The sequence below is a fragment of the Thyridium curvatum genome (genome assembly GCF_004353045.1).
Source record: "Thyridium curvatum strain D216 chromosome Unknown NODE_58_length_281357_cov_77.750052, whole genome shotgun sequence".
NCBI classification, from domain to species: Eukaryota; Fungi; Ascomycota; class Sordariomycetes; order Thyridiales; family Thyridiaceae; genus Thyridium; species Thyridium curvatum.
Window position 1 is genome coordinate 269,481 of NW_022156813.1, and position 11,654 is coordinate 281,134.

General features: G+C 56.4%; 4 protein-coding genes across 4 annotated transcripts; 1 reads left to right on the forward strand and 3 right to left on the reverse strand.

The window, feature by feature from the left end:
- Window positions 1–104: 104 nt before the first annotated feature.
- Window positions 105–1,934, reverse strand: E0L32_008674 (uncharacterized protein; the record flags this gene model as incomplete). Its single annotated transcript, XM_031143554.1, has 4 exons — window positions 105–1,227; window positions 1,278–1,441; window positions 1,496–1,816; window positions 1,899–1,934. 4 exons carry the CDS (start codon window positions 1,932–1,934, stop codon window positions 105–107), a joined length of 1,644 nt encoding a protein of 547 aa, XP_030992166.1.
- A 364-nt stretch (window positions 1,935–2,298) lies between these two features.
- On the forward strand, window positions 2,299–5,144 carry E0L32_008675 (uncharacterized protein; the record flags this gene model as incomplete). The annotated part of the gene is made up of 3 exons (XM_031143555.1): window positions 2,299–2,475; window positions 2,535–2,562; window positions 2,614–5,144. 3 exons carry the CDS (start codon window positions 2,299–2,301, stop codon window positions 5,142–5,144), a joined length of 2,736 nt encoding a protein of 911 aa, XP_030992167.1.
- Window positions 5,145–5,807: 663 nt separating this feature from the next.
- On the reverse strand, window positions 5,808–7,069 carry E0L32_008676 (uncharacterized protein; the record flags this gene model as incomplete). The annotated part of the gene is made up of 3 exons (XM_031143556.1): window positions 5,808–6,101; window positions 6,166–6,910; window positions 6,990–7,069. 3 exons carry the CDS (start codon window positions 7,067–7,069, stop codon window positions 5,808–5,810), a joined length of 1,119 nt encoding a protein of 372 aa, XP_030992168.1.
- A 1,228-nt stretch (window positions 7,070–8,297) lies between these two features.
- E0L32_008677 (uncharacterized protein) lies at window positions 8,298–9,387 on the reverse strand (the record flags this gene model as incomplete). The annotated part of the gene is made up of 2 exons (XM_031143557.1): window positions 8,298–8,888; window positions 8,974–9,387. The coding sequence occupies 2 exons, from the start codon at window positions 9,385–9,387 to the stop codon at window positions 8,298–8,300; spliced, it is 1,005 nt and encodes a 334-aa protein (XP_030992169.1).
- Window positions 9,388–11,654: the final 2,267 nt, after the last annotated feature.

Here is an 11,654-nt window from a genome sequence, read left to right on the forward strand (position 1 = left end):
GCGATACTCGCTAGCAAGTTGTAATATTTTGCTGGTAAAGAAGTCCCCCTTCATCAAGTCGCCATGCAGTGCCACTGTCCCTGAAAGACATTCCGTGTCAAGCCTCACCCGGTGCCTTCTTCGGGCTCGTCGTCCTCCCAGAAGTTTTCCTGCAACACGCGGAAGAAACCCCAGTCGGGGTTACATCCACGATAGAGCTCTGAAAGAAGTGTCATAACCCCCCACAGCTCCGACTCAATCATTAGGTGCACTATCTCCACCCCGAGGAAGTTGGTCATGGCCGTGAGAGACATGGTCGCCCAAGGGTTCGGGTCGTATATGTCAGACACCGAGAGCCCTTGTTGGTGACGGGCACTGCGTGCAAACAACCTCAGAGCAAACGCCTCGTACGGCGCGACTATGAGGTAGGAACAGGCGACTGTCAGGACATCAGTGGCGATTACTGACGGTAGCCTTGTCAGAGCATTGTCTTCATAGACGGGCTCCTCTGCCGATTGACTTCTTGGATCGCCCGCCACATTGGGACGAAGTTCAGCTGACCAGACGCCAGGAGGAGTATCACTTGCGTCTGTTGCTTCCACATCGAAACTAATCAGAGTAGCGTTGACGATCTCGGTCTCCTCTTCGTCACTAGCATATTCATCCCCTCTACTGGAGAAGGTGCTTTGCCTGCGTATAGCGCCGAGCTGTGCATGGTCTGGAGGCGGCTGTCCCTCCAAAGCACGAATAGTGGGCTCATCTCGAGATATGTCATGGCCATTCCTAGGTTCGCCTTCGACAAACATCGAGCCACTTTCGGGAGAGGCAGTCGCAAATGATGCCCCCGGAGGTGGCGGAGGCGGTGGCGGCGGAGGAGGAGGAAGCTGGTTCTGTGACGCCCAGTTGGACTGTCCCGTTCTTGAAGGAAGCGCTCTGCGGTTCGCAGGTTTCGGGACGTTCGAATAGATATATAGCCAGACATTGCGAGCTACAACAGTCCGCAACTTGGTATAGAGTATGTAGCACGCAACTGGCGCTACACTGAGTGCCACGCCCCCAAGATATTTGATAATTCCCCGAAATGAGAAGGAAGTCAATGGAGGAGGGGGTGGGATGGGAGAGGAGCTTGTGAATGGAATGAAATATCTCAGACCAGGCAGTGGCGCCATGGAATTGGTGATACCCATGCGCTGCAGGAAGACATAGAGTTGCAGATGCAACCGGGCATAGTAGAGGATAAATTGAGCCCTAGGAACGTCAGCAAGTCTCCATGCAAATGTTCTAACTAGACTTTGTACCAAGTATTGTGCCGCACTGCTTGGTGAGTGAACGCCACTTGCTTGAGGGCATGGCTGGCCACAAAGGCAGGGAAGCCGGCGAAGAACACGCTGCCCAAGGACTCGTTGGTTCGCTCGTGCCGGTAGAGGTCATAGAAGGGGATCGCGGAATATCTTCGATAGATCTGGGGGCACAAATTAGAACAACAGCCAAATACGCGAGAGATTGCATCTTTTACCAGAATTCTCTGTCGGATGCCATTGACGCCCCAAACACCCCCAATTTCCAGAATGCGGCCGACATTGAGAAGTCTCTGGCCTATCCGGTCCTCGTCTTCCTGCTGCCTAAAGCGCACCTCTATTTGAGGGTCGGGAACTTCATTGTCGGGCTCAGCAACTCCGATAACCTGCATCACCTCGTTGTGGGAGCGTATGACGTCTCTATTAATTCGCCTCGTCTCAGGGTTCACTGGACGCCCGCGCTCATCGTACATCTGTAGCGGCGCCCTCAGGTCGCCTTCGCCCTCTCCTTGAACAACGTCATCGTATGGAGAGCGGCCCTGAATGGGGGTTATGAAGAGTCAGAGTGAGGACATAAAAGAAATCCGGTCTGCCTTCATGGATTTCAAGGTTCACACTTACGAGTGCCTGGGACGTCAGTGGGCCTAGCTTCCCCATGATAAAGTGCTCGACCAGCGAAGCATTCTATTGACAGAGATGGCGTGGCTAAATGTCAAGGCCTCCGTTTCGAGATGTTGTGCCGAGCCCCTAGAATTGTTGCTGGTTCGTAAGAGATGGAAACAGAATGTGAAGAGCAAGTATCTATGAAGAAAGGTCAGGCTCAGTGAGGTGAGTGTGAGCTGGCGAGACTTGTGGAGGAGGTAGTTTGGTTGCTAGCGATGCGACACGGCGCTAAGATAACCTTAATCTTATCGCCTGGGATTGTCAAAAAAATTTCGAGATTTCTGAAGCTCCTCCCCTCCAGAATTCGCCAGGAAACAGGCCGCGGGGCACATCACATTCGACTTTTTTAGCCGCGAACATGGCCACCAAGCTGCCATATAAGACCACCTTTGAGGTTGAGAATGTGATACAGCCGATCTTCACTGGAGGCTCTGTTGCGCTCGACAATGGCGCACGAGTCCTAGCGACGACACTTGGCGAGGATGCTGTTCTGACAGACCTCACCAATGGGAAACAACTTGCCAAAATCGAGGGTGTATGCTCAATCGCAAAGACGCATTACATGATGTATTTTAGCTAACGGTGCCTTTACAGGATGGCGAGCCAATCTCTACTTTGATCCGTAGGTTCCTTGTCTCTCTCAACATCTATGAGCCAACTAACGATCCCCTAGTTACGCCCTCCGCATCACACCTCGTCGTCTGCTCGAGATCCTTGTCAATGCGGATATACTCTCTCAAAGCCTCTGAAGACTCGGAATCAATTGAGGCCACCCTTTTGCGAACACTCAAGCCCCACGCAACGCCCGCGGTAGTCCTCGCCGTAGACCGCACGAGTACATTACTGGCGACCGGCGCTGCAGACGGCAACATCAAAGTCTGGGACATAACCGGTGGCTATGTCACGCACACATTTCGTGGCCCTAGTGTCCTGGTATCCGCGTTACGATTCTTCGAGGTTGCCGCTGGGGACATCGCCGACGAGTCAAGCCGTGGCAAGAAGAAGAAGGGGCGAAAGGCTGAGGAGAATGAGGGTCAAGATGGAGACCCTGCGACCGTGAACTTCCGGCTCGCCTCGGGGAGTCAAGATGGAAAGGTCCGCGTGTGGGACCTGCACAAGCGAAGCGTGGTCGCAGACCTCGAATCACACACCTCAGACGTACAAGCGATCGATTACTCTCCGACACAGCACTCCTTAGTAACTGCCAGCCGTGACAAGACTTTGATTTGGTGGGACTCCCGGTCATGGAAGAGCCGGAAGGTTGTTCCAAGCTTTGAGATGGTTGAAGCTGCCGGGTTTGTGGGTGATGGTCGCTTGACATATACTGCAGGGTCCAATGGCTGCATCAGGTTATGGGAGAGCTCTACGGGGCGCGAGGTCACCAAAGAACAGAGCCCCAAGGCCGAGGGTGAGGCGGTTGTTAGCGCAGTATACTGTGCCGAACAGTCTCTTCTCGTTTCAGTTCAGCTGGATCATACCCTGGCCCTATACCACCTCCCGGTTGTGGATAACAAATCGGCCCTTTCCGATCTTGCACCTCTCGAGCCACTACGGCGCATCTCAGGGACCCACGACGACATCATAGACCTTGCCTATCTCCTTCCCGATCAGTCATTGTTAGCTCTTGCGACGAACTCGGAAGATGTCCGGATTGTCTCTGCACGAGACTCAACCTCAAATAGTCTCGAAACGGAGTCTGTTTACTTCGGACAGGATGTCGCGCTTCTCAAGGGTCACGACGACATTGTCATCTCACTGGACGTGGATTGGTCAGGACACTGGGTGGCTACCGGGGCTAAAGACAACACTGCACGGCTTTGGCGGGTTGATCCGGCCAACAACGCCTTCAGCTGCTATGCCGTATTCGCGGGTCATGCCGAGTCGTTGGGTGCTGTTGCTCTGCCAAAGACTGTCCCGGCCGAGTCCTCGCCAACTTTCAGCGACCCGCTCAACAACCCGCCTCCATTCCTGATTACCGGCTCTCAAGATCAGACTATCAAGAGATGGGAGATCCCTCGACAAGCACAGACGTCCAAGAAGGGCTCCAGAGCGGTTTTCACGCGCAAAGCCCACGAAAAGGACATCAATGCCATCGACATCAACCTGACCGGCCAGCTTTTCGCCTCCGCGTCGCAGGATCGCACCGTCAAGATCTGGTCTGTACAAGAAGGTGAAGTCCAAGGCATTCTCAAGGGCCACCGCAGAGGTGTCTGGTCCGTCCGATTCGCCCACCCCAGCACGCCGGTCATCCAGGGCGAAGAGGGCCCCGTCGCCGGCAAGGGCGTCGTACTCACCGGCAGCGGTGACAAGACCGTCAAGCTCTGGAGCCTGCACGACTACACGTGCCTGCGCACCTTTGAAGGCCATTCCAACAGCGTCCTGAAGGTCGCCTGGCTCAACCTGCCCGGCGAGGCCGACAAGCAGCGGCACGTCCAGTTTGTGAGCGCCGGCGGCGACGGCCTCGTCAAGGTCTGGGACGCCAGCTCGGGCGAGACGGAGTGCACGCTCGACAACCACGAGGACCGCGTCTGGGCCGTGGCCGTGCACCCGCGCGACAACACCATCGTCTCGGGCAGCGGCGACTCGACCGTCTCCTTCTGGCGCGACACGTCGTCGGCCACGCAGCAGGCCGCGTCCGAGGCGGCGCTGCGCCTCATCGAGCAGGAGCAGGAGCTCGAGAACCACATGCGCGCGGGCTCCTACCGCGAGGCCATCACCCTCGCCCTCCAGCTCAACCACCCGGGCCGCCTGCTCTCGCTCTTCACCGCAGTCGTCACCTCGCCCCGGGGCCCGGAGCCGGGCAGCCTCTGCGGCCTGCGCGCCGTCGACGACGTCCTGCGCTCCCTGTCGGACGACCAGCTCTTCCTGCTGCTCCTGCGCCTGCGCGACTGGAACACCAACGCCCGCACCGCGCCCGTCGCCCAGCGCGTCCTCTGGGCCCTCGTGCGCAGCTACCCGGCCTCCAAGCTCTCGAGCCTGAGGCCGGCTAAAGGCGGCGGCCACGGCCAGGGCCAGCAGCGCAGCGTGGGCGAGGTGCTGTCGGCGCTCAGGGCCTACACGGAGCGGCACTACAAGCGCATGGAGGAGCTCGTCGACGAGAGCTACCTCGTCGAGTACACGCTGCAGGAGATGGACGCGCTGGCCCCGGCCCTGGGAGGTCCTGCGGCGGGCAGCGGGGATGTCGATGTCATCATGGCAGAGTGAGAGGGTTTTTTGGTCCTTGTATCGCATCCGCGGAGGGAGGAAAATGTTCGGGAGAAAGGACAAGTGCATAATTCGGCTTCGTAGGCGTTCATGGTGTTTTAAGGAGAGAGGTCTTTCCTCTCCGCAAAGTGTCCTGCATAGACGAGTGGCTCGACCAACACTTTTAGGATCGGGATGTCCGGTATATAATATACATGTTGCTCTAAGCAGCTACAAGGTGTCTATCTATATACATCAATCAAAAAGTAGTACATGCATTGGGAATGTCAGATTGGAAGTTTTCCATGGTATTAATCTATCGAGTAGAGTCCAACCGGGTTTCAGAAACCAAGCCACCGGGCTCCTATAGCGAGAAGGGAGGTGTTGCTCCCCTCATGATGATGGAAATCTCCCAGCTAGTTGGAGGAAGCATATATATAACAAAAGCAAATCCTGAACTCCGTTAGGTCCCCTTTCATGATCGTGAACCGAATGCCGCCATGCTCCACAGCCCTCCGTTTGAGTGACATAGGTAAAAGATGAAAATAAATAAAACTTCGTAGTATGCCAAATGCCTTGGTCTTTTCTTTCGATTTAGCTCTGCTCAAAAACAGAAAACGTCCTCCATAGTCGTGTCGTGTCGTGACCGCCCCAACGGCACCTGAGATGGGTGTCTGCTGGCGCTTATAGGATCTCGCGTAGCTTCTGCTTCTGAGCGGCTGTCAGGCTAGTCGGGAATTTGACGTTGTACTTGACCACGAAGTTGCCTCTCTGGCCGGGCTTCTTGGAGATGGGCATGCCAAGACCAGGGTAGACCTCGGTACCACCCGGCGGGGTCGGGCCGGCTTTGTCGAGGTTCAGTTGCTTGCCGTCCATGGTTGTGACCGTTCGCTTCCAACCCGTCAGAGCTTCCTTGAGGGTGAGCTCCAGAGGGAAGACGATGTCGTCACCGTCTCGAGTGTAGAGTGGGTGCTTTTTCTATAGCCTCATAGTCAGTATCATATGCTGCGGATAGTTCCATCAGGGGGATTGAATCGCTTACCTCTTCGACGATGAAGACCAAGTCTTGCTGTCCGCCTTCCTCCTGGTCTCCGACGCCCTTGAACCGGATCTTGCTGCCCTTCTTCAGGCCGGGCTTGATAGGCACCTCGAGCACGGTGTCGGTGGTGGTCCGCTTGCCGGTCTCGTCGAACATCTTTCTCTTAATCTTCATCTTCTTGGTGGTGCCATTGAACATCTCCTCGAGAGAGATGGGCAGCGGCCGCTCCACCGTCGTGACCTCGGGGGTGTGCGCCCTCGCGCTGCGGCCCATGGGCTCGTCGCCGAACGAGGTGCGCATCCGCCGAGTGCCGCCGCCCGAAGCGCCGCGGGCGCCGCCAAAGGCGGAGAAGATGCCGTCGAGGTCGTCGCCACCCATAGCACCGGAGCCATTGGATCGCATGAACTCCGAGAAGATGTTCTCCGGGTTGCTGAAGCTAAATCCTCCGGGGCCGCCACCGCCAGTGCTGAAGTGGAATGTGCGCGTGCCGCCACCGCCGCCGGCAGGCATGCCGCCAAAGTTGAAGTTCTGGAAGCCGCCTGGCATGCCGCCAGCAGCAAAGGGGTTGGCACCGTCGGCATCGGGGGGAGCGCCGCCGCGGAGAAGGAATTCGAGACCGAAGGAGTCGTACGTTTTGCGTTTTTCGGGGTCAGAGAGAATCTCGTAGGCTTGTGAGCACTCCTTGAACTTCTCCGCGGCCTCGGGATTGTCCTTGTTCTTGTCGGGATGCCATTTCAAGGCCATTTTCCTGTTGGACGGAAGGGGTGGTTAGCAATCACGCATGTCTTTTGGGGATAATGAAGACAGAGAGGGGTAGAGCGACCTACCGATAACCCTTCTTGATCTCATCTTGTGTAGCGTCTGGCTTGACGCCTAGTTGGTCGTAGAGCTTGGTCTCCTTGACCATGTTGGTGGTGTTTGAGTAGTGTTGGCGGTGGTCTGATAGCTGCTACTGGATAATGACGCTATCGCCGGTCGGTTGTTCGTTCCAAGGTCTTGGAATATACGGCCAATGATCTTTGTGTGTCCCGTTGTACTACCCTTGATGGAAAATAGTGTTCAAAGGAAAGCAAAAGGAGCAGTTTGCTGTTTCGGGTGTGTTGGTGAGGTATGCTCAAGTGGGAGCTCTCTTGCGAAAGGCAGATTCACACTGAGGTTGAATTGAAAGGTGAGGATGAAAGAGAAGAGTTAGAGAGAGGGTGTGTTTAGTAGAGGCTAGTAGTGGGGAGACGTGGGAAACCTTTGGTGGGCTCTGAGATGTTGTAGAAGCTTCGATGGCGGATGGAAGTGCTAAATGGTGGGGCACCGGCCACCCCTGTCCGGTCTGGAGAAGGCCGCTTCTTGCGGTGACGCAGGGCGTATTTTGCGAGCGAGGCTTGGGCCTGGCTGTCCAACAACGAAGCATGTCCAGCGAAAACGCTGCGGCAGGGCTTTCTCTTTTCTCGATGGTGGATGACAAGCCCGTACTACGTGGGAGCTCGAGCTCAATTGAACTTCTTCAGTACCAAGAAGGTATCTCGACAGCAAAGATCACGCACATACAGTCTCAGTCTCGCGTGACCAAGCCAGCTACGGTACTTGCAGCAGGGTGCCGGGCAATGTTGATGACGATTCTCTACTTGTACAGGCCTCTCTGGCTGGGTGTGGCTGGTCTTGAGTGGGCAGTGGGCAGTGACGGTTCGGGCGGGGTCCGGGTGCTAGGTACAAGTAGTTACTCATTCAAACGCTCTGGTCTCAAAAAAACGGTAAGCCTCAGTTGACCAGAAGGAGGGGGTTGGTTGGTCCGTGCGTCCATCTACCGCGGATTGCCAATGCTCTCCAACCAAAAACCTGTTCCATGCATGGCCTCATGAAACAAGAGCTTGACAGATATTGATGATATCATACGACAAAGCCCTGCTGGGTTATGTCAATAGCAACGGCTTTACGTGACAGCTCTGACTGCGTGTAGCCAAAGGTCTCCACCGGCGGCCTGTTACAATAATGCGCATTTACAGACCTCTGTCCAAGGGAACAAAGGTTGTCTCAAAATGCAGGCCTAGGCAGTATCAGAGCCAGCCCAATTCCTGCAGAGACAGTACCCGACGAGGCTCACAAACCCCTCCATCAGCCCACTTCCTCTCGCCCTCGCCTTTCTAGATGACCGGCTCATACACGTACAGCGCCGAGTTGTGCTCGTCGGGCAGGAAGAAGAAGCGCAGCCTGCCCCCGACGACGGCCACGTCGACGGGGTTCTTGGTCACCAGGTTGCCCTGCGCCGACGTCAGGGTCAGCGGCACCTCCATCAGCGGCGCCATGGTCAGCATGTCCACCACGGCGAGCCCGCCGATCGTCGTGTCGTAGATGCCCGTGATGCCGCCGCAGAGCATCACGGGGCGGAAGCCGTACCGCTGCGAGTGGCCCAGGTACTTGCAGTCCTGGTAGTCGGTGTAGTGGCTCGGGTTGCGCACCCGGGCCCGGGGCGCGGCCGCGAACGCCGGCGGCCCGGGGAACCGCGCCCCGAGGTCCCAGAGCGAGGCCTCGCGCGAGCCCCAGTTGAGCGTCAGCACCACGCCGCTGGACCAGTCGTGCACGGCGCCGCCTTGGTGGTCGTGCACGCGCAGCACCTCCTCCGGCTCCAGGGTCGCCGGGTCCATGCGCACGAGCGTCGCCGTTGAGTTGGGCCGGTACTGGGAGAGAGTGGCCCAGAGGTAGGTTCCATCGTAGTCGATGCCGCCGTTGTGATACTGTGTGTGCGTGTGTGAGTGAAGAGCAGACAATAGTCTCCCATGTGTGTCTACGTGCGATATCGGCGACAAAGCTAAGGCTTACCTCGGACGAGCCCGGCCGCGAGATGGTGGCATCGGCAATGCGGCGTCCCTTGCCGTCAAACACAATCATGTGTCCGAACCCTTCGCCGGTAGTCCTGTCCGTGCCGTTGGTGGTCTGGTTGTACTTCTGAGTTCTCACGGTATATTCGCCGGCGGAGACAAAGTAGCGGTTGTCGCCCATGCGTACAATCCCTTCGGGCTCGAAGAGGTCGCCCTCGAAGGGCACCTCTTCGACCAGCTTCCATTTGGTTGTGCGGTCGATCTTGCTGAACTGGCGGACGATCTCCTCGCCCTGCGATGAGGAGCCCGGCGGCGGCAGTGGGCTGGGCGCGATGGTGGCATTCTTCTGTGTAATCGTCATGTTGACGGCGGCAACGACAGGCGCCGCCGCCACGGCAAGCCAGCTAAGCTTCATCGTGGACAATTGAGCGTAGTGTGTCAAGAATGGGGGGAAGCTTTGCCAGTGACTTCAAACCCTGGGGTGGGAGTAACGCATTCGGAGGCTACCATTGCCTTCTTATGTAGTACATCTAGGCCGATCTTAGGATGTCGGCCGGTTCGCATAGCCCGCGGCACAGCGCACGTTGTTCCGGGCCTTGTAGGATTGGACTTCTCTGCATGGAAGGTGGCAAGTGGTTGCTCCCAAGCACCGACACCTTGGTTGCAGCTCCAGCTTTCGACATGGGTCGTCCGGATGGGCAGGTTCTCACGTTGCAGCTTGTCCCCCTCTTATTCGTTGGCTCCGGTGTCATCGGCCGAGTGCGGGGTCGCCCGACATGCCCGATCCTGTCAAAAACGGTCCTTAGCACCGGCCCCACCGGTAATCCCGGCGAGACTTCCAACCCACGGCCCATAATGCTGACGATGAATCACACCGCATAGAGTTATAGAAATTGTCTCAACTCGAGGCTAGATCGCTATCAATTCTCTTCGACGTGTTCCTGACTTGTACAAAGGTGAAGAAAGGGATTCCTTTTCTATCAACAGAGTCTGGTTGACATTGAGGCAGAGGACGGACGACCAGTATCAAGAAACCAAGACCGTCTTGCCGAACAACCTGGTCAACGCTCTCGCGACCTAGATTCAATCAGATGCGTAGAGCATGAACAGATGAGATACTCCAAAGCTTAACAACATCACAAGATGGTGCGCTGTGTAGCCAGTGACACCGCTAGCCAAATGAATCCGGGACAAAAGTCTGAATGCGAAGACTCTGCTTCCAGGTGCCCCCTCAACCTCCATCTCCAACCCGAGAGATCATTCCCGAGATCGCGAGATCACGTAAAGAGGACCGCACCGCTCAATCTCTATTGCTTCGTCAGGCGATATTCATTTCACAAAAGAGCTAATCCGCTGATATCTAAAATCTGCATACAAAATTTCCCAGCAGAGGGCTTGAATTCAACGCTGGCTGCCATGTATGCAGCGTTTGGGCAGCTGCCCCAATCGAGCCCTCCTCTCGAGGTGTGCCTCTGCTCGTATCTGTCCCGCTTACAACAACCTCGGGCCCCACACCGTACGAGCGCGCGCCGGGTCGTTCCCAAAGACCTGCTCAGGATCCTCGCCCGTCGTCGCAAACCAGCAACCGCTGTTGTGGCCAGTCTCTGTACGGACGAGGTCCCAGTCTGCAAGGCACTCCCAGCAAAATCCAAAATTGCATTGCACACCTATGTAGGCAACGCCTTGTCAGCAAAGAAATGCGCGACAGCCACCCAGAGACCACCACTCAGTCCCGACTCACAAATCATGTGGAAGCAACCCTCCGCTTTTTCGATCGGGGCGCTGCACCGAGGGCAGGGCTTGGTGGTGGAGCGTATGAGGGCTTCGGACTGGCGTGAACTTCCATCGAACCGCTTGTCGTATGCCTCACAGCTCATGCCATGGTGCCATGGAGTTTGGTGGTAGAAACACATTGCGGATTGGCATGTCGGGCAATGTATTCTTGCTTCCTGCTGCCCGCGGACGTCAAAGAAAGCGCCGTCCGAACACCCCCCACCTAGACACCAGCGAAATTCCGGATTCCTGTGAAGCTCATTCAATAATAGATGGCGGTCATACCTAGTGGCTAGTTAGCCCGAGCTCCTGTGGCCCATCTAACTTGGTCTTCGGGGGAAACTTACTTGTTAAACGTCTCCCGGTTAGTGAGAAGGCGAACCTCGTAATAGTCCAGCGGCCGAGGGCAGCCCGGGCAGCGTAGATAATCGCAATAGAGGGGCCCAAACTGATTAACTTGGCACCTAATATGCATTGCACAACACCTGTTGCACAAAAGTCTTGAACACTCGGTCGTAAAGGCGTTCTCATCGCCGTCCTTCCCTCTGGTGCATTGGAGGGACAGGAATGCAGGGAAGTGCAGGATTTCCCACTGCCAGCCGCTCGCAAAGCCTCCACAGCTTTCGATCCAATCCTCTGCCGACCCATACGCAATGTCTCGGTAAGCATGGTGGCATCCCCGACATGCCACCGGTTCTCGCTTGAACCACCTGGTAAATATAGGCACCTTGTAGCTCTGGTCCTCGTACGTGATATCAAACGTTGTGATCGCCGTGGAATCTTGCATCCCCTCGGGGGTGACCGCGATCATGCCTTTCAAGATTCTCGCAAAAGGGCAGTGCATCTTGCCGTGGTCGATGAAAGAGTCGTTCAACTGGCGGCAGATTCCTAGTGCGGCCTCGTTGGTGT